Genomic DNA, 21,834 nt, shown 5'->3' with positions numbered 1-21,834 from the left:
ATATTTCACCATGGGAGGAATAAGTGATCCAAGGGACCAGGCCTAGCTCATATCCCCTGGGAGAAAGGGCCTAGATCTGGTAAAGGGACCCAGGGCCCACCCTAGGAAGTAATCCCATGTCCTCTGATGTATGCTGATGAAGAACATCCCCTTGAACAACGTTGACCAAGGATGTCTAGCCAATGACAAAGCCGAGGAAAAACCTTATGGGAGACCGCACCCCGACCCATTTTGAATTGATTGGTTTGGGCCAAACCCATGTGAATGGGTGGGTTTACGTTGGAGCCTCTCAAAATAGTAATTCGACTGACTATATCTAAAGAGCTTTACAATGGAGTTGCCACTTATTTAATTATTGAAAAAAAACCCCATAATTGAAAAATTCATCATTTTATAGATTTGAGAATGAATGTACATTGATCATACGAAATTACACGGCTTTGGTCCTAGTTATAATCTAAGATAAAGTACATGGCTTTGTTTCCTAGTTACAATCTAGAAATTGAAAATTACTTGGATAAGTATATGATCTACCAACCATTGATCTAAGCTCATAGGCTATATTACAAGATGGAAAGGTGTTAGGCACCTACCTTATTCGGTTAAACCGGTCTTCTAGATTATAGTGACCAATGTTCATGTCACATCATCCAATCATTCAACATATCAATTGCATGCTTATTGATCTAAGATAAAGTACATGGCTTTATTTTCTAGTTACAATCTAGAGATTGAAAATTACTTGGATAAGTATATGATCTACCAACCATTGATTTAAGCTCATAGGCTATGTTACAAGATGGAAAGGTGTTAGACACCTACCTTATTCCGTTAAATTGGTCTTCTAGATTATAGTGGCCAACGTTCATGTCACATTATCCAATCATTCAACATATCAATTGCATGCTTATTGCTTTAATTTAAATTGACATGCTACTTGCTTGAATTTAAATGTGTGTGTATACGATAAATCCTAATTCCATTTATTCATCATCATATTTGAATTGAAAAATAAATTTTAATGAATTTGTGTAAATGATGATATCCTATATTTAAAGATTTGAGAGAAGTATGAAATTAATATGTTTTTCATATTTTGGATATTAATTTAAGATCAAATCTAGTGCTGCTATACATGAACATGCGATAAACACAGTGGCTCCCCTAAAATTTTTCAAAACAATTAATTAGTATATATTAATATGATAATTATTCCTGCCAATTAAAAGTTTTTCTGAGAAATAACTGGAACTGCCCTCCCCCCCCCTCCCCAATTTTCAAATATGATTTTTATATTAAAAAAATGTTAAAAGTACAATATTTTTACAATAATTTCACAACAAAATCTAGATACTATGTAAGTAAAAAAAATAATGTTAATAATAGCCTAAAACAAAAACTAATAATAATTTACCGAGCTTTGTTGTAAAAATATTATATCTACTTAAAAATTAAAAATAAAATTCTAATTCTTGCCCTATTTTTATTGAATAACCTTTGGACTTTGCACTTTAGGATTTGATGGTAGGAAGATCTCTTTTTCATTTTAGAAAAATCACTGACCACACAATCGAACTCCTCCAATAGATCTGCATCTGAAGAGATAGCAGGTAGGTTAACCCCAACGTCACCCACCACAGGTAAGTCTTCGACTCTTTTCTCTCTCTCTCTCTGTTTGTGTGATTTCTTGATCTGGTTTGTTGTTTTATTTTTTATTTTATCTTCTTTAGTACTTTGTCCTACGGTCTCATGTCCTAGCTATTATGCCAAAGTTTTAGCTTAAAGACTAGAAGTCTAGACAAGATTCTTTTGACAAATTTGAGATTACACTTTGGTCCATGTCCTACACGTGTATGGTTTGTCTTCAAAAGCAAAAGCATTACTATTTGCTATAGTGCAATACTTTTTAGAATCTCAATACTTTCATGTATGACTTTTCTACAACTTGCCATTTGTTATTAAATTAATAATATATAAATATAATAAACGATTGTCCTAGCTATTATGCCAGCGTTTAAACTTAAAGACTTTAAGTCTAGACAAGATTCTTTTGACAAATTTGAGATTACAATTTGGTCCATGTCCTACACGTGTATGGTTTGTCTTCAAAAGCAAAAGCATTACTATTCGCTATAGAGCAATACTTTCAGAATCTCAATACTTTCATGTTTGACTTTTCTACAACTTGCCATTTGTTATTAAATTAAGGGGTAAAACCTCTTTTCATCCTATATTTTTATACCATTCGCATTTTGGTCTTTAACTTTTTTTTTTCATCGTTTTAAGTTTTTATTTTAAAAAACGCATCTCATTTTAGTCCCTGACGTTACATCAGAGATGAAAATTACACAGTTGACAAAAGGAAAAAATTAAAAAAATTAAAATAATACCCATAAATGCCACGTCATTTTTTAAAAACAAAAAATTAATTTGTAAATTTTAACTAAATGAAAAAAAAAAGGAAAAAAACTGAAATAAAAATAAAAACCCAGAAAAGAAAGAAAATTCAAAAACCCAAAAGAACAAGAACAAGAACAAAAAATTCAAAACCTTGAGATTATTTTTTAATCTCACTCTCTCTCTCTTCCTCTCACTTTCAGAGTTTATCTCTTTCTCCCACGCTCTCTCCTCTCTTCCTCAAATTGGCGTGGCACAGATCGGCGTGGAGGCTTTGGGTAGGTGGGATTTAGATCACTGTGGTTCGGTGTCTGCTCATGGGTAGTCGTGGCTCGCCGTGGGTGAGGTGGTCGTGGGTCGTCGTGGGTGGGGTGGTCGTGGCTCGCCATGGGTGGTCTTGGCTCGCTGTGGGTCGATTGGATTTGATGGGTTGGCTGGGTTGGATTTGATGGTGGCTGGGTTGGCTTCGGTGGTTGTTGGGTTGGTTTAGCTAGTGGGTTTGTGGCTTGGTAGAACTGAAGGGTATGGATCTTGGGTCTTGCGGGTCTCTGAAAACTAAAGGGTATGGATCTTAGTGGTTGTTTGTGGCTCGGTAATGGGTTTGGGTATGAATCTCATAGGTAGTCATGGCTCGCCGTGGGTGAGGTGGTCGTGGCTCGTCGTGGGTCACCGTGGGTGGGGTGGTCATGGCTCGCCATGGGTGGTCTTGCCTTGTTGTGGGTCGGTTGGATTTAATGGGTTGGCTAGGTTAGATTCGATGGTGGCTGGGTTGGCTTCGGTGGTTGTTGGGTTGGTTTAGCTGGTGGGTTTGTGGCTTGGTAGAACTGAAGGATTATGGATCTTGGGTCTTGCGTGGGTCTCTGAAAACTGAAGGGTATGGATCTTAGTGGTTGTTTGTGGCTCGGTAGTGGGTTTGGGTATGAATCTCAGTGGTTTGGGTATGGAGGTTTGGTAGTGATAGTGGTATGAATTTTCTGGGTTTGTTCTTGTTCTCCTTCTCCTTCTGGGTTTTGAATTTTCTTACTTTTCTAGGTTTCTATTTTTATTTTAGTTTTTTTTTTTTTTTTATTTAGTTAAAATTTACACAAAACATCAAACACAAAAATCAAGTCTAGATTTTCGGAATATAGGTTTGAATTTAATTTTTTGGGTTTTAAATTTGTTGGGTTTGTGTTTTGTTGATCTTGTTCTTGCTGGGTTTTAAATTTATTGGGTTTGAAATTTGTTGTTTTACTGGGTTTGGTTTTTATTTCTGTTTTTAATTTTTTAATTTAGTAAAAATTAATAAATTAATTTTTTTTTTTTTAATTTAGAGGTTGACGTGGAAAGCCACGTGGACACAGGGTGCATTATTTTAATATTTTTAATTTTTTCCATTTGCCAGCTATGCAATTTCCGTCTCTGATGTAACGTCAGGGACTAAAACGAGACGCGTTTTTCAGAATAGGGACTAAAAGCGGTGAAAAAAAAAGTTAGGGACCAAAATGAGAATCGTGTAAAAATATAGAGACGAAAAAGGGTTTTATCCCTTAAATTAATAATATATAAATATAATAAACAATTGTAAGGACACAATTTGTAACGACCCATAATAATGTTGGGTTCGCACGTAAAAAGACCCAAACAATATCATTTATAGAGCGTGGGTTTGAAAGGCTAGGCCTTAGTCACCGAACGGTGGTTTTTCGTGATGTTCATACAGAATTGAATCGTGTTCGCTCGAGGAATCTTTCTCCTAGAGGTGGACTGGGAGGCTCTAGTTCTTGGCCCTTTTTCCCAGCCCCTTTCTTGGTGCATCAACCTTCACATTATATAGCCCTTCTTGGTTGATCTTAGCCCTCCACTTGTTGATCAGGCAGGTGCCTACTTCAGTACCCATCCCATCAACTGTCCCTCCTTACTTTTTGTTAGTTGCGATGATCGAAGTCACCCTGTCCAGGCGTCTTTTCTCATTAACATGGTTAGGATGTTGGCGGGTGCATTTAATGCGGAGGGGAAGTATTTACCCTGAACCAGTTTCGCACCGTACCCCCACGTGGGTCCCATTCTACTCGCATCTCCTTCAGGGGGCTTTTTGGGGGCAGCCTTCAACGAGATGTTGCTCTTCCCTTTGAAGTCTTGGAGTGCCGAGGACAGGGTCATCCTCGGCTGTGCCCCCGGCATTTTGGCCTTTCCTCATTCATCCTCGGCAAATACCCTCCTCGGCACGGGCTTTGGGCCCTAGAAAAGCGTGAGCCGGATCATAAGTTCCCTGGCCCCACAATAACCCCTCAAAATCCTGCTATCTGGCTCCTCGGACGGATAGGAGGGTTTTGATGACATCAGACATCTATCAATGCCTGTCAATCCTTATCACTTATCGGTTCTTGAGACTTTTCGTCTGCCCGAGACACGTTCCTGGAAACTTTGGAAGGTGAAGCGTGGCCTCATTAAATGCGGGCGGCTCTGTGTTTCCCACTTTCTACGGCATGATGGAGATCTAACGGTGGGGATTCCTTGGCCTTTATGGGCGGGAAAATTCATGCAGTTACTCTCAATAGGAAACCTAAACGTTTTTTTGGAACGGATTTGTCTCTTCAGTTTTGCACTTAAGAGTTCTAGCGCGTATACCCTGGGTTCATCTGAACTTTCGTCCAAACTCAAGTCTATCTCCAGCACAAAAAGCCCGCCCGAAGCGTCTTTCCTCTTTTCTGTAAGTTCCCTGCCTCCATTAACTCGTGCTTTTTCTTTTCTGGGTTTATTTTCTTTGGTTCCCTTTCTTCTCCCGTCGCTGGTTGAGTTTGTTTAGTAAATCGTAGAGATGGCTAAATTGAGACTGAGGAAATTAGTCGATACTTAAGAGGTGATGAAAAAGTTCATCGCCGATTATAGGATTCCTCCCAACGTAAGTCTGAGGCATTGTAAGATGGGGGAGTGGCACTATAAGAGGGAAACGGGTGAGGTAGTAATTTCCGTCCTCGCCTTTGTAGAGGGGGGTATGAGAATCCCTATGGGGCTGGTAATGAAGGGTTACCTCAGGCACTTCCGATTAGCCCCCACCCAGTGCACCGACAATATGTTTAGGATTCTGGGTTGTGTGGATGTTTTAAATGAAAAAATGGGGCTAAGACTGACCCACCATAACGTGAATTAATGCTACAATCTCCAAAATTTGAAGGGGAAATCCTACTACATGAAGACGAGAGACGAAAGGGTTCGACTAATTCAATGCCTCCCTGATTCCAACAAGGGATTAAATAAGGATTTCCTTATCGTCTCCGGTGAATGGCATGATGGCAATCCGTGCCCCATAGTAGAAGGAGAACCAGGTGGGGTATAGGAAATGGAAGGGCGCCGACTCTTTGCGCCATTCTAATCTGATGTGGTTCAGTAACTAACCACGTGTATGTGTTCTCTTTTTTTTGCAGATCCACACGCTTTTCAACGGCATTTTCACCTAATTAACTGGGTGGACTTGGAGACTGTTCTACAAGCGGCAGTTTTCGTAAATGACGGAGATGGTCAAGTTCGAGCCGCTCACAAAATATTAGGGTACGCTCCCCTTCAGAAGTCATTTGCCGACCCTAGACACGTGATCAGCGACAGTTGTCCTCGGCTCCCAAAAATTACCATGGTTGAGTCAGGATTTTTAATCTCCGAAGGATCATCTGTCCCAGAGGGCATCCCACTGGTGGACCTCTCCTCATCTCATCAAGGAGTGGAGGACGAAGGCGAGTTAGACCAGTCCGAGGAGGGATTTGGGGTATTTGACCTAGCCGACCAATCCGAGGATCCTTTTGGTGATATACGTGACCCAGCCTTGTTCGAGGTGGAATTGTCATCAGTAGACACATCTTCCCAAGCCGAGATGGGACTTAAGAGAAAGCCCCCGACCAGCTTATTCGACCTCCTCGAAGATCAACCGGGGAAGGGTACGCAGGGAACGCTGCAATCCAATGCTCCGTCCCCACCACCTCAGCCCCAGACTATCCAGACTAGGTCATCCTCCACAAAGTCACAGCCACAATCCCCCCGCCCCAAACTTCCTGCTCCTCCCCAACCAACTCTGCCTCCTCGGCCGGAGAGTACTGATTCAAAGAGAAAGAGGAGTCCCAAGGGCAAGGAAACCATGGATGGGGGAAAATCCCAACCTTTTAAGGAGAGGGAGGAAGCCCCACGCGCGAAACAATTGAAGATTGGGCACCAAAGCAAGGGTAAAGAGACCGAAGCCCAATCTTCCCAAGGCAAGGGAAAGGGGATCGATGCCCAATCCTTGCCAAGTGCCTGGCTTTCCGCCCCAATGCTCCACGGGGGGCCACTGCTGGAAACCACATCCATGAGGGACCTTGGAGATGGCGAGGGTGGTTATGTGGCAGACGCACTAGGGAGAACCATGCTACTTCCCACCGACGTGGATGGGTTGAAGAAAATGAGGATGCAGGAGGTTTTCCTCAGTACGAAGAGGTACTTGGGCATGGTAAGGCTCTTGAACCCTAAAACTTTATTAACTCTTACTCCCGGTCTGTCATTCACGATGTATTTATCTCCCTTGACAGGCTCTCCAGGCCACCTATAGGATGGAGGAGGAGGTGAACAAGTAGAGTAAGGCGGCCGAGAATGAATGCTCCAAGCGCTTAGAGGCCACGCGGACTCTCAAAGCTTCCGAGGACGACCTCGCCAAGGCCAAGGCTGCCTTAACAGAAGCTATCCGAGATAGGGATAGCGCCTCAGCGGGTTTAGCTGGCGCCCAAAAACAGGCCGAGGACCAAACAAAACGTCTGCTCGAAGCCGAGGACCAGTTGCGAATAGCCAAGGAGCAGATCAGTGATTTAAATAAAAGACTGATCTTGGCAGAGAATGACAAAGATGTGGCGGAGTATGCCCGGGACGAAGCCATGAGGGCTAAGCGGGAGGCTGAGTTTGCCAGAAACGAGGCTGAGGCTGCCAAGGAAACGGCCGAGGATGAGGGTTACAACACGGGGGTAGCTGACACCCAAGCCTCCCTTAAAGCCCAAATTCCCGGAGTATGCAGGCTTTATTGCTCCCAGGTTTGGGAAGAGGCCTTGAAGCGAGTTGGGGTGGATGCTTCGTTTGATTTGTGGAAGGCGGAGAACATATTCTACCCTACAGCTATCCGTGAGGCCACCTCCACCAGCTCCGAGGCTGTGAGCGACCAACATGAGGGAGGGGTCACTCAGTCGGAAGCTGTACAAGTCGACGCCTCTCCTAACGAGCCGCTTAAAGGGGGAGAGCTTCATAAGGTGATAGAAGCGCCTGAACGTATGGATCCCGAGGTAGCCAAAGAGGATGCTGAGCCGATGATCAGCGTTCAGGTCCCTGATGCCGAAGAGCCAGCCATACTTGCCCAACTCCTGCAGGCAATTCCCCTCGCTGTGGTCCCTCAGAGTACCAACATCGACCCTTACTTAGTCTTCCCCAGAAGGGGCTGTCCTCCAGGGCGTCGAAACTGGTCCTATTCTGCCTTCCAAGGATGTGGCCGACACAGAATTGAAGAAGTAGAAACCCCGGCAGCCTCCGTATTTGTTTTCAGTTTAATGACTAACTAGTTTCTTTTTTCTTTTTTTTTTGAAAACTTTGTAATCTGCTGGTAGTTTGAACCTGTTGAACACCTATATGAAATTCTTTTCTTCCTCTTTTCTTTTGGGTACTTGTTTGTTGCCCTCGTCGATACTTACTATTATTTATGATTTTTGAACTAATTATCTTATCATGTATGAATGGTTGAGCATGCAATATATTTAGAATCATGTTTCGGAACGTTAGCTTACCCACACCTGTAGAGCCTTGAACACATGTCTGACCCTCATTCAATGGAGATATAGGCATCATCCGAGATGTCACGTGTAGTGCTAGGTCCTGCTTAGTATCCAGATTTCTTTGAAGTAGTTGGCTTCCCCATAGGTTTGAGTCCAAGGACCATACAATACCTTGGTTCTATCCAAGACTCAGTTTTTAAGTAGTTGGTTTCCCCATAGGTTTGAGTCCGAGGACCATGCAATACCTTGGTTCTGTCCAAAACTCAGTTTTTAAGTAGTTGGTTTCCCCATAGGTTTGAGTCCGAGGACCATGCAATACCTTGGTTCTGTCCAAAACTCAGTTTTTAAGTAGTTAGTTTCCCCATAGGTTTGAGTCCGAGGACCATGCAATACCTTGGTTCTGTCCAAAACTCAGTTTTTAAGTAATTGGTTTCCCCATAGGTTTGAGTCCGAGGACCGTGCAATACCTTGGTTCTGTCCAAAACTTAGCTTTTTAAGTAGTTGGTTTCCCCATAGGTTTGAGTCCGAGGACCGTGCAATACCTTGGTTCTGTCCAAAACTTAGCTTTTTAAGTAGTTGGTTTCCCCATAGGTTTGAGTCCGAGAACCGTGCAATACCTTGGTTCTGTCCAAAACTTAGTTTTTTAAGTAGTTGGTTTCCCCATAGGTTTGAGTCCGAGAACCATGCAATACCTTGGTTCTGTCCAAAACTTAGCTTTTTAAGTAGTTGGTTTCCCCATAGGTTTGAGTCCGAGGACCATGCAATACCTTGGTTCTGTCCAAAACTCAGTTTTTAAGTAGTTGGTTTCCCCATAGGTTTGAGTCCGAGGACCATGCAATACCTTGGTTCTGTCCAAAACTCAGTTTTTAAGTAGTTGGTTTCCCCACAGGTTTGAGTCCGAGGACCATGCAATACCTTGGTTCTGTCCAAAACTCAGTTTTTAAGTATTTGGTTTCCCCATAAGTTTGAGTCCGAGGACCATGCAATACCTTGGTTCTGTCCAAAACTTAGTTTTTTAAGTAGTTGGTTTCCCCATAGGTTTGAGTCCGAGGACCATACAATACCTTGGTTCTGTCCAAAACTCAGTTTTTAAGTAGTTGGTTTCCTCATAGGTTTGAGCCCGAGGACCATGCAATACCTTAGTTTTGTCCAAAACTCAGTTTTTAAGTAGTTGGTTTGCCCATAGGTTTGAGTCCGAGGACCATGCAATACCTTGGTTCCGTCCAAAACTTAGTTTTTAAGTAGTTGGTTTCCCCATAGGTTTGAGTCCGAGGACCATGCAATACCTTGGTTCTGTCCAAAACTCAGTTTTTAAGTAGTTGGTTTCCTCATAGGTTTGAGTCCGAGGACCATGCAATACCTTGGTTCTGTCCAAAACTCAGTTTTTAAGTAGTTGGTTTCCCCATAGGTTTGAGTCCAAGGACCATGCAATACCTTAGTTCTGTCCAAAACTTAGCTTTTTAAGTAGTTGGTTTCCCCATAGGTTTGAGTCCGAGGACCATGCAATACCTTGGTTCTGTCCAAAACTTAGCTTTTTAAGTAGTTGGTTTCCCCATAGGTTTGAGTCTGAGGACCATACAATACCTTGGTTCTGTCCAAAACTCAGTTTTTAAGTAGTTGGTTTCCCCATAGGTTTGAGTCCGAGAACCATGCAATACCTTGGTTCTGTCCAAAACTCAGTTTTTAAGTAGTTGGTTTCCCCATAGGTTTGAGTCCGAGGACTATGCAATACCTTGGTTCTGTCCAAAACTTAGCTTTTTAAGTAGTTGGTTTCCCCATAGGTTTGAGTCCGAAGACCATAAAGTACCTTGGTTCTGTCCAAAACTCAGTTTTTAAGTAGTTGGTTTCCCCATAGGTTTGAGTCCGAGGACCATGCAATACCTTGATTCTGTCCAAAACTCAGTTTTTAAGTAGTTGGTTTCCCCATAGGTTTGAGTCCGAGGACCAAGCAATACCTTGGTTCTGTCAAAAACTTAGTTTTTAAGTAGTTGGTTTCCCCATAGGTTTGAGTTCGAGGACCATGAAATACCTTAGTTCTGTCCAAAACTCAGTTTTTAAGTAGTTGGTTTCCCCATAGGTTTGAGTCCGAAGACCATGCAATACGTTGATTCTGTCCAAAACTTAGCTTTTTAAGTAGTTGGTTTCCCCATAAGTTTGAGCCCGAGGACCATACAATACCTTGGTTCTGTCCAAAATTCAGTTTTTAAGTAGTTGGTTTCCCCATAGGTTTGAGTCCGAGGACCATGCAATACCTTGGTTCTGTCCAAAACTCAGTTTTTAAGTAGTTAGTTTCCCCACAGGTTTGAGTCCGAGGACCATGCAATACCTTGGTTCTGTCCAAAACTTAGCTTTTTAAGTAGTTGGTTTCCCCAAAGGTTTGAGTCCGAGGACCATACAATACCTTGGTTCTGTCCAAAACTCAATTTTTGAGTAGTTGGTTTCCCTATACGTTTGAGTCCGAGGACCATGCTATACCTTGGTTCTGTCCAAAACTCAGTTTTTAAGTAGTTAGTTTCCCCATAGGTTTGAGTCCGAGGACCATACAATACCTTGGTTCTGTCCAAAATTCAGTTTTTAAGTAGTTGGTTTCCCCATAGGTTTGAGTCCGAGGACCATGCAATACCTTGGTTCCGTCCAAAACTTAGTTTTTAAGTAGTTGGTTTCCCCATAGGTTTGAGTCCGAGGACCATGCAATACCTTAGTTCTGTTCAAAACTCAGTTTTTAAGTAGTTGGTTTCCCCATAGGTTTGAGTCCGAGGACCATGCAATACTTTGGTTCTGTCCAAAACTTAGCTTTTTAAGTAGTTGGTTTCCCCATAGGTTTGAGTCCGAGGACCATGCAATACCTTGGTTCTGTCCAAAACTCAGTTTTTAAGTAGTTGGTTTCCCCATAGGTTTGAGTCCGAGGACCATGCAATACCTTGGTTCTGTCCAAAACTCAGTTTTTAAGTAGTTGGTTTCCCCATAGGTTTGAGTTTGAGGACCAAGCAATACCTTGGTTCTGTCCAAAACTTAGTTTTTAAGTAGTTGGTTTCCCCATAGGTTTGAGTCCGAGAACCATGCAATACCTTGGTTTTGTCCAAAACTCGGTTTTTAAGTAGTTGGTTTCCCCATAGGTTTGAGTCCGAGGACCATGCAATACCTTGATTCTGTCCAAAACTTAGCTTTTTAAGTAGTTGGTTTCCCCATAGGTTTGAGTCCGATGACCATACAATACCTTGGTTCTGTCAAAAACTCAGTTTTTAAGTAGTTGGTTTCCCCATAGGTTTGAATCCGAGGACCATGCAATACTTTGGTTCTGTCCAAAACTTAGCTTTTTAAGTAGTTGGTTTCCCCATAGGTTTGAGTCCGAGGACCATACAATACCTTGATTCTGTCCAATACTCAGTTTTTAAGTAGTTGGTTTCCCCATAGGTTTGAGTCCGAGGACCATGCAATACCTTGGTTCTGTCCAAAACTCAGTTTTTAAGTAGTTGGTTTCCCCATAGGTTTGAGTCCGAGGATCATGCAATACCTTGGTTCTGTTCAAAACTCAGTTTTTAAGTAGTTGGTTTCCCCATAGGTTTGAGTCCGAGGACCATACAATACCTTGGTTCTGTCCAAAATTCAGTTTTTAAGTAGTTGGTTTCCCCATAGGTTTGAGTCTGAGGACCATGCAATACCTTGGTTCTGTCCAAAACTTAGTTTTTTAAGTAGTTGGTTTCCCCATAGGTTTGAGTCCTAGGACCATAAAATACCTTGGTTCTGTCCAAAACTTAGCTTTTTAAGTAGTTGGTTTCCCCATAGGTTTGAGTCCTAGGACCATAAAATACCTTGGTTCTGTCCAAAACTTAGCTTTTTAAGTAGTTGGTTTCCCCATAGGTTTAAGTCCGAGGACCATGCAATACCTTGGTTCTGTCCAAAACTTAGCTTTTTAAGTAGTTGGGGGAATTAACCCCTCGGCTATGGCGTGGGACCTTAGTTTAGTGGGGATTAGCTCCTCGGCCAAGCCCCTAGAACCATCCGTGCTGCTGTCGCTACGAAGCGCAGCCCCTAGTGAAGAAACGTAGCCCCTAGTGGAATTTTAAGCTAGAACACTACATCCGGCTGTTGGAAATGATGTGAGGGATTGCCTCAACCCACCACCTGTGCCAAGACACAAGCCTTTCCCACAGACGACGCCAATTGTAAGGACACAATTTGTAACGACCCATAATAATGTTGGGTTCACACGTAAAAAGGCCCAAACAATATCATTTATAGGGCGTGGGTTTGAAAGGCTAGGCCTTGATCACCGGACGGTGGTTTTTCGTGGTGTTCATACAGAATTGAATCGTGTTCACTCGAGGAATCTTTCTCCTGGAGGCGGACTGGGAGGCTCTAGTTCTTGGCCCTTTTTCCCAACCCCTTTCTTGGTGCATCAACCTTCACATTATATAGCCCTTCTTGGTTGATCTTAGCCCTCCACTTGTTGATCAGGCAGGTGCCTACTTCAGTACACGTCCCATCAGCTGTCCCTCCTTGCTTTTTGTTAGTTGCGATGATCGAATTCACCCTGTCCAGGCGTCTTTTCTCATTAACATAGTTAGGACGTTGGCGGGTGCATTTAATGCGGAGGGGACGTATTTACCCTGAACCAGTTTCGCACCGTACCCCCACGTGGGTCCCATTCTACTCGCATCTCCTTCAGGGTGCTTTTTGGGGGCAACCTTCAACGAGATGTTGCTCTTCCCTTTGAAGTCTTGGAGTGCTGAGGACAGGGTCATCCTCGGCTGTGCCCCTGGCATTTCGGCCTTTCCCCATTCGTCCTCGGCAAATACCGTCCTCGGCACGGGCTTTGGGCCCTAGTAAAGCGTGGGCCGGATCATAAGTTCCCTGGCCCCACAACGATTATATGTGTAAGTGAGTGGTTTTTTTTTTTTTTTTGAATGGGTAATGGTTATTATTATATGGTTTTGTACTTATTCAGTAATTGTTTGTTATTTTAACAAATTGGATAATTATAACAAAAAATTGAAAGATTTGAACTTTTAGATGTATTAGTTAGAAATACCATGAGATGCAAGTTAAGTTAGTTACAAGACTCTTAATAATTTTTTTTCTTATAAGTCTTTTAGCCGTCTTTAATCATCTCATTCAACTATTTTACATAGTATAGATATATACATATAGTATGGTTAGGAAAAAATTATTAATCTTATTTTATAGTATAGATATATACATATAGTACGGTTAGGAAAAAATTATTAATCTTATTTTCTGTCCCCCCCCCCCCCCCCCACCCTCCCCTCCCACACACACAAATACAAATTCTTGGCTCTAACACTAGATAAATAACCAAGAACACATATGAACAACATTCAAGAATATCAAGAACATTCAAGCATATTTAATGAATTTAAATAATCAACTGGCATGATTAAATTTTAAATTAATATTATAGGAAAATGAAAAACAAGCTAGGGAAAAAGATTATACTTGCATGCAAGATCTACACAATGGAGGTCCTAAGGGTGGAGTAGAAAAGAAGAACTAGAAGAGGGAGAGTGAGGCTCATTCAATATTTTGAGTCTCAAAAAGACCAAGATATAACAATATTAACTCTACTTTACTAGAACTCAAGAGGAGAAGAAAAGATGTTTCTGTCTCTTTTGAAATGGAGGAGAGGGATGTTTATATAGTAATGATAAAGAAGATATGAATGAAATGTCATTTAATGGGGATTGGTAGGGTCTTAATCTAGAGCAATTTCATGCCTAGGAGGTAGACTGGTGTGGGGAGCAAGCAGACGACTAAAACGGAAAGAAAATTCAATGTTTACCCTATTCAGTGGATGAGGTGCCGATTTGTTGACCCCCACAATTGGAATCTTCAAATTCACTCATTTTTTGTTTGGGTTTAAAGCTCTAGTGCACTGGACTCAACACAATTTAAACATGTGTCAAAAATTGGTCACATGTCTATCTTGTGTCCCATCCAATGCATTGAATTATTGAACCAAAGTTTTGCCTATTTGCTTAATCCCAAATATTTTGTTAAAAATAAAAATTTGAATCACAACATTAAAAGTGTTAATTAAATTTTGCCACATATATGCTTTGCTAATGATTCAAAACAGTAACATGCCGATATATAAAAATGATGTTGGCATATGAACATTAAAGCTTCCATAAGCCATACACATTTATGAATTTTATATAAAGCAAGAATATTGTTCTCTCTCGTTTGTGTGTTGTTGCCTTCTCAAGAGCCCAAATTTTCCACTTCATAAGTTTTGACCCCAATGAAAGGTAACGGTAAAAAAATTCAAACATATTATTACTTCGATTTTTCTGATTGTGCGACTACTTGGAGTTCCCTCAAGTCAACAGCCTACTTTAGGTTTTAGACAACAAGGAGAGAGAGAAGAATATAAATAGATAATATTTACATGGAATATTAAAAGAATAAGAATTTAATGTAGTATATTTGTGTGGGATGATGGAGATGCGCTAGCTCGCCAATATTTTTAACTACTTCCAACGCTGATTCTTTAGCGTGTACTGTCAATTGTGTCTGGGTATCCAAAGCATAGAACGAAAGTGGTTTAAAAAATAAACCAGAAGTTAAGCACGAAACAATAAACATTCCAATCAAAAGGTTGAATCGCTCACCTTGTGACGTCCAGACTAGATTTGAGAGAAATTAATATTAAAATGCATGACAACACAAGGAGAATGTGAAAGTTTGCTAACACAAACCTGGAAATATAGAATTATAGACCTGTAATGGTTCTAGAGAAAAAACCGGTGTTTGAAGCACAGGGTGCAAAGTGTACCAAGCGTCCAAGCCTAGCCTGACCTGATATTATAAGTGGCATGAGGAAAAAAATTGCACTGGACCAATTAAGCTCATCAAAGCAAAAATAGATAACACGGCATCAGTATCATACATATTCTACATTGTAGTTTAATTTTCTCATTGCATCTGACATTTTCTTACTTTCATCTAAATCAGAACTAACAAAATTCAGTATCCGCACTTGGTTTCTTGAAGACCTGACATGACTGAAGTATGCATAAGACTCTTCAACAACTACATATCCCCCACAATACGTAGGCAATATTAATAAACAACACTTGCTGTGAGAGAAATATTGCTTTACTTCTTGGCAAAAGTGATGGTCATGGGGTTCTGAGGAGTGATTTTGAACCCCTGAAGGGTCTGCATTGCCATGGAGGACTGCTGGTCGTCTTCAAATTCTACAAAGGCAATACCTGGCTTCGCTTCAATCATTCGGACTTCCCTAAATCCTGGATACTGTTGGAAAAGCATCTCCAACATCATGCTAGTGGCTTCATGGGGCAAATTCTCTATGAAGAGTATATTGTTTGGAGCAACTGCTTCTTGTGCACTTGAGTTCCCGTGGCGGAATGAGGCCTGCATACAACACAAAGGCACACTTCAATCCAAATTGATACAATCATATTCGATACTATTTTCAAACTCTCTTCTGGAAAGAAGAAAAGAAAAATGGTGCCTGAATAGTAGGTGAGAGATATGTAAAAGTTTTGAAATGGGATCTCAGATCCACCATTACATTCCTGATATCTTTAGGTTAATGATCCAACCTAAAAAGATGATCGCAGAACCAGTGTAACAAATAAAAACAGTCCCGCATCCATGTAAGAAAACTATGATATTTGATTGCCCGTCAGTCCACGGAGAGAGGGAAACACATGTATGTAATAGAAGACAATGCAAACAAGAGAAAACTTACCGTTGAGCCCCCATTTTGAGCACTTGCACCATTGGGCATGGTAGATTGCTGCGCTTCTTCAGCACGCCGCTTTCTTTCAGCTGGACATGCAAGTTTAGGTAAGCACAGAACACAGATGAACATATAAATAACATAGAATTGTGACTGGATTCAATCAGGAAAATAGAATGTATGTGTGGTATTATGATCCGACTTCTATTTTTTATTTTTATTTTTATTTATAATAATAACATACAAATAATAGTCAAGTATTATATATTTTTGGAGGCAAATACCGCTCGTGCACCCATATAGGATTGAACAGTAACCTCCCTCTGCACTCCTAATTTAGGGATTTAGGGGAGGAGGGGCTTCCATTTAGTTTAAACTTTATACTTTGAAAACAATTGGTATTATAGTTTTTGTTGTGGTGACGTTATCAAATTTCTGCTTTCTTATACCCCCTCATCTCCCACTAGGAAAATCATTCTCGACATTCTTAAAAAGTAATCCCATCATTCATTTGTTGTAACCAGCATGGTTATATGTTTAAACTTGTAATGATTCAGGCATCTCAAATGAATATAAATATTTACAACATAGCATATGCTATCAAAAACCTCAATGTTATACAGGACATAGATACTAACTGTATAGAAGATTTGCACTATAGAAAATGCCAAATGAATTTTGTTCACCTTTTTCTTCTTGCTTCTTTTTCTTGTCATAGCTTCCATCTTCTTTAGCAATACAATCTGACTTCGTTTTTGCGTATTGAATTCGCTGCACCAAATTAATTATGCACAAATTCAAATTTACATTACATAGTAAAAATCTAAATAAATGAGAATACTGCAAGCAGTTCTATTTTAAAGAAAGGATAAAATACAACAGATCAACTCATTGTAGAACTTAAATCAAAGCCATCATTTGGAGCTGCTATGAATAAGCCTTCAAGAAACCATTCAATTTTCTTCATTGAATAGGGAGAAAAAAGATACTCCATTGTATTGGACAAAATATTCGACCAATTTCAAGGTACATAGTTACCACCAGTTAGTTTGTTAATATTAAGGAAAAAAATAAATCATATCCAACAAGTCACAGTATTGTAGTTCAAAATACATAAGTGGTCACATGGGGTTTCTATAAGTTTCAATTGGCAGATTAAACACCCTTCAACAGAGTTAAGACAGTTTACAGCTGGCTCAAAGGTAGAAATGAGATATTAATCTCATAGTTACAACAGTTCCATCGGGTAAAACTGTTCTATACTTCTGCATATGAGGTAGGTGCCTAAATATGTATTATGATAGTTATTATTATTTTTTTGGAAAAGTAACAAATTTTATGAAGATATAGAGGCATGTAGCACGGGTACACCCACAATTAAACTATAAAATTACAATGATTAAATATGCATAATTGTTTTGATAAGTACAATGATTAAATATGCATTATGAAGGTTCAAATGCCTTTTAGTATTCAGATGTATATTTTCCAGCAAATATTTCCAAAGCATAAAAAGCTAGACAAATTCATTCTATACAATAGTATGTCAAAACTTGACACAAACCAAAGCAATTTGGGAAAAGGGTGAACTGAAACATTTTATCTTGATGCATTATTTTATTCCACCAGCAGTAGAATGATTACATGAGAACTTCACATATGAGCAAACTTACTTCTCTTAAGCTTATAAGAGATGCAATCTGTACAGAATCAAAGATCTGTAAAACCAGAAAAAAGAAGTGCAAAAACATATGGGACCACAAACAACCCTGTGTGCAAACAGAATCCAAGATCTAATGTAACAATATGATATAGAGAAGAAAGTTGGACCTGGTTCTAAAAATTGAAATTTTAAACCAAATAAACAGATCATGCACAAGCATGTGCATGCAATATGCAACAAAGTACCAATTAGCTTCTTGAGACCCACCATAGGCTTATCATAAAATGGAAAGTTCTGCATTTGCCGCACTGCATTACTGGCAGCTGTTATTTCGGTAAACACAACCCATGCTTGGCCTCGAAGCTTGGGTGTCTTCAAGGCAACAACATCCAAAATCCTTCCATATTGTGAGAATAAGGCATAAAGGGATCTCTTCAATTCTGTAAAAGGAGGAAAAGCTGAATTAATACAATATGAAGATAATATAATGAAAATGTAATCACTAAGCCTCCATTTGTTTTTATGTAAACTATTTTCCAGAAACTGTTTTCCAATTTTTCTTATGTTCTGTATAATAAAAAATTACTAGTTAACAATAAGAGTTTTCATTGTCAACAAAAATTACACCAAAATCATGGAAAATGATTTACATTTTGGGAAAAGTAACCATTTTTCAAAACTAAGCCAGTGCCCCCTTTCTACCTCTCCTGACCAACACCCTCCCCCTCCCCCACTTTGCACTGCCACCATCAACACTCCCTGCTCCCTCAGCTACCACCCTCCAGCTATCTCATACGCCCCCCTCCCCCCCCCCCCCCCTCCCTCTCTTCCCCCAACCATCTCTAAAATAGGACAGATTTAGGAAATTTGTTTATGAGTAATTGTGGTTGTTTTCAGGAATTAAAGTTGACATGTATGCAGTCATTTCCAAGGTGTGTGCGTGTTCCAAGGCACATGGACACACAACCCCTTTTTCCATATCCTTGCTTCCTAGCTTAAAATCTCCTAGAAATTCTAAACTCAACAAAATTCCAAAAGAGCCATAATTCATAGGGGTCGCAGAAAGTAGAGTTTTGCTCTTGAATATAAAATTACCCATAAATAATAAAATAAAAGCCCAAATTAAAATTGTTTGAGCCCTAAACTTCTAATTTCTTGTCCTTTTAAAACCAAAGGAATCTTACTTCAATTGGTCACGTGACACGTGTGTGTCCCATAAGATAAATTTTGAAACAAACAAATTTGTGAAGTAACAATGAATTAGTCCTCCATGTCTTCATCAATCTACGATTGCTCTTATTACCCCCACCACCACTATTGCCTCTCAAATATTTGTTGGTCTTTGTCAAATAGATCCATAAAACTCATAAAATAATCAAATCTAATAGATGATTGGGCCAAAGAAAAAACTTTAAATTAATTAGTTTACTTTTATCTCTATCAAGATCTTTTCCTACTTGAAAGTTGAAACATATAGTGCTCTATTACATCACGGATTCGAAAATAATTGGAAAAAATTGCATTCAATTGTCAATTGTTCCTATTGGAAATAGGATTGACTACAAAAAGTTTATTAGAGGCTTGGTCTAAAATTCTAGAATACATTGGCTTTATGATTACATTGGTAATAATCTGGTTGAAGCCAAGCAACAAAAAAAATATATATATACACTAACCTCTGAGCACGCGCGTGCTCAGAGACTCTTCTATTTTTTTTGTAAAAGTTAATAATTTAAATTCATTATAATTTGGGATTACTACATTTTTCAAACCTAGGGGTGTGATGAGTAAATTATTTTATCCAAAACGAATAACACTCATCAAACCTCTAGGTATTTCTGTGATTGAAAAATGTAGTAATTTCAAATTATAATGAATGCAAATTATTAACCTCTACAAAAAAAATAAAAACAAATAAATAAAAGAGCAATTTGAAAACCATCAAGAGAGTGGTATTGTTTTGTAGGCAACGTTTTAGTGGGAGTTAAAGATGTATCTACTTATCAAAAAAAAAAAAAATGTATATATCTATTTACTTTAGTTTTTTTTTTTTTTGGATAAACATAGGGTGTTTTTTTTAAGGAAAAAAACAGTAGCAGCGTGGGTTGTTTAACTTATTTAGTTATTTTTCTATTTTAAAAATTTAAAAAAAAAAAAAAAAAAAAAAAAAAAAAAAATAAATGTATAGTTACTTTGAAGAAGTGGGTTAGTGGAAGAGTGCTCCTATTTTGTAGGCAATGTTTTAGTGCAAGTTAGACATGTATTTTTACCAGACTATCCTTTTAGTTTTGTCTCTACTTAAACCTAGGGGTGTAGGGGTATTTTGGAGCAAAAAAAAAAATCCGGTCCAAACAGGGTAAACCCCTTAAATAATAGTATAGATATATATATATTCTTTAAAAATGCTTGTATTAAAAAAAAAAATTTACCAGTGAAAAAGGGACCCTAAATGCAAAGTTGAATTTTTCAAATATCTTAATGCATTTTTTTCTTGTATTTTTAGGTAGAAAAGGGCATAATAATTAACGAAGTAATAATAGAGAGTGTGATTTTAGATATGAAACAAAGATGGATAACAATACATGTGATTGACCCTGATTAGTCTATTGAGGATCCATATTCAACCCTAAAGTTTTGGGACTAAGGGCTTTGTTGTTGTTAATATTGTTTGCTATGTAAAGCAGTTTTGGGACTAAGAATTTTTTGTTGTTAATGTTGTTTGCTATGTAAAGCTATTGAGGAAATGTGAGCTCTAGACATGCCCATCCGCTAGGGAGGGAAGTGCTAGTTGGCCTAAAGTTGATATCTTAATCCAAAAGTTAAAGCAGTAATGACGGAAAGACCACATGGGACTCTAATCTATTTTATTTTTGGCACAATCGGTTACATTAACACCTCTCTACTAATTGAGCCCTTCCTCATATTTTCCGTTCAAACAACCCCCCCCCCCCTCTCCCAAAAAAGGAAAAGAATCAAGCATATTCCAATTTCAAATCATAAAACCTAAAACTCACGGTTCACCTATTTCAACATTGCCCTTAGTCCAATAGCCAAATCAAACCATCAAATTCTATGTATGTGGTTCTAAGCATGAAGTATATCTGTCCATAAATCCACTAGCACCAGCTACTTCACACAATTTTTTATTCTAACTAATCACATACACCATTAATGAAATGGAAAGCAATCACTGATTTTCCACTACATGTCAAATGCACTATTATTTGGGGGGTTCATTTTAACTTATCTTAATCTTCAATGACTATTATTTTTCTTGTTTTCTTATACGTTTGCATTAATGCAAACCAAATTTCTTCTTCCCTTAAATTCTTCTCACTAACAATACAAATTTTCACAAGTCATGCATATTCAAACAAGGGCTTATTAAAAAGAAAAAAGAAAAAAGAATAGCAACCTTGAATTAGATATGCCAATGAGCTCTAACTCAAATGGAAACTCCTCCACTGGCAAGAGCAACATGGATGGTGAGGTCGAGGTCTCAAGACCCATAAGGTGGGCACGTAACTCAACAATAAAGAAAATAGTAATCTTGAAATAGATATGGTACAAAACTTAGTTACAATACCTCAAATGCAGTACATTAGGTTTCCCAATTAAATTCAAACACATGGCTGCATCGAATTTAATTGTCCTTGAAAACGATAAAAGCTAATGTATCGTGCCTAAGATATTGTACTTAAGTTTTCCCTTAGATATGAATATTGCCACACAGTATTCCTCACCAAAAGATTCACAGTAATTCTACGACTCTCAAGTACTCCCTAGTCCCCCATGATCACTCTCACATAGATATTTAAGTCTCCACCATCAACATATTCTATAAGTTCAACTTCATTTATAAATCAAATCATAATTAATTTCTACTACTGAAGCAACTAATCCTCTGTTTGCTTCCCTCGAAAGTGCAGGAAAATTAAATAAACTGAACTGAAGTTGCACAGCTCCACTCAAAAAACCTATCAGAAACTAAAATTCGGTTCAGTTAAGTTAAATGTTACATTTTCATATTACGTTTTTGTAACAATTACCTCTTATATAGGTTTCTAGGGAACCAAACAAAGGGTTTAGCAGAAGAAGCGAAAGAGAGTTTAAAGGGTTACCTTCTTTCTTGACCTTTTCGTTCAGATTCTTAATGTATATAGTCTGACTAGGAGGTATGTCCCCAGAAAGCATGGTCGCTCAGAGAGAGAGAGAGAGAGTCTCTGTGCAATGTGTGAGAGAGAGAGAGAGAGAGGGAAAGAGACAGTGATTCGAACTGGACTGAGCCC

The 21,834-nt window shown here is 39.2% G+C and overlaps 1 protein-coding gene across 1 annotated transcript; it reads right to left on the bottom strand.

Annotated features, from left to right (window-relative positions):
- Window positions 1-15,016: 15,016 nt before the first annotated feature.
- Window positions 15,017-21,834, bottom strand: LOC126727470 (U2 small nuclear ribonucleoprotein B'' 2-like). The gene is made up of 5 exons (XM_050433149.1): window positions 21,667-21,834; window positions 17,813-17,985; window positions 16,569-16,653; window positions 15,892-15,971; window positions 15,017-15,551 (listed from the first exon to the last, which is right to left on the bottom strand). The coding sequence occupies exons 1-5, from the start codon at window positions 21,737-21,739 to the stop codon at window positions 15,273-15,275; spliced, it is 690 nt and encodes a 229-aa protein (XP_050289106.1). The 5' UTR covers window positions 21,740-21,834; the 3' UTR covers window positions 15,017-15,272.

Source organism: Quercus robur, chromosome 1 (genome assembly GCF_932294415.1).
Source record: "Quercus robur chromosome 1, dhQueRobu3.1, whole genome shotgun sequence".
NCBI classification, from domain to species: Eukaryota; Viridiplantae; Streptophyta; class Magnoliopsida; order Fagales; family Fagaceae; genus Quercus; species Quercus robur.
The sequence above is the reverse complement of the archived record's forward strand: the minus strand, read 5'-3'. Positions and strand labels throughout refer to the sequence as shown.

Bases quoted from the DNA above. Each gene is read 5' to 3' on its own strand.
- LOC126727470 (XM_050433149.1), bottom strand. From the start codon at position 21,739: ATGCTTTCTGGGGACATACCTCCTAGTCAGACTATATACATTAAGAAT. The intron at 16,654-17,812 runs GTGGGTCTCAAG...AATTTGGTGCAG, and splicing joins CATTTTATGATAAGCCTATG to CGAATTCAATACGCAAAAAC. The intron at 15,552-15,891 runs GTAAGTTTTCTC...TGTTGTATGCAG, and splicing joins CTCAAAATGGGGGCTCAACG to GCCTCATTCCGCCACGGGAA.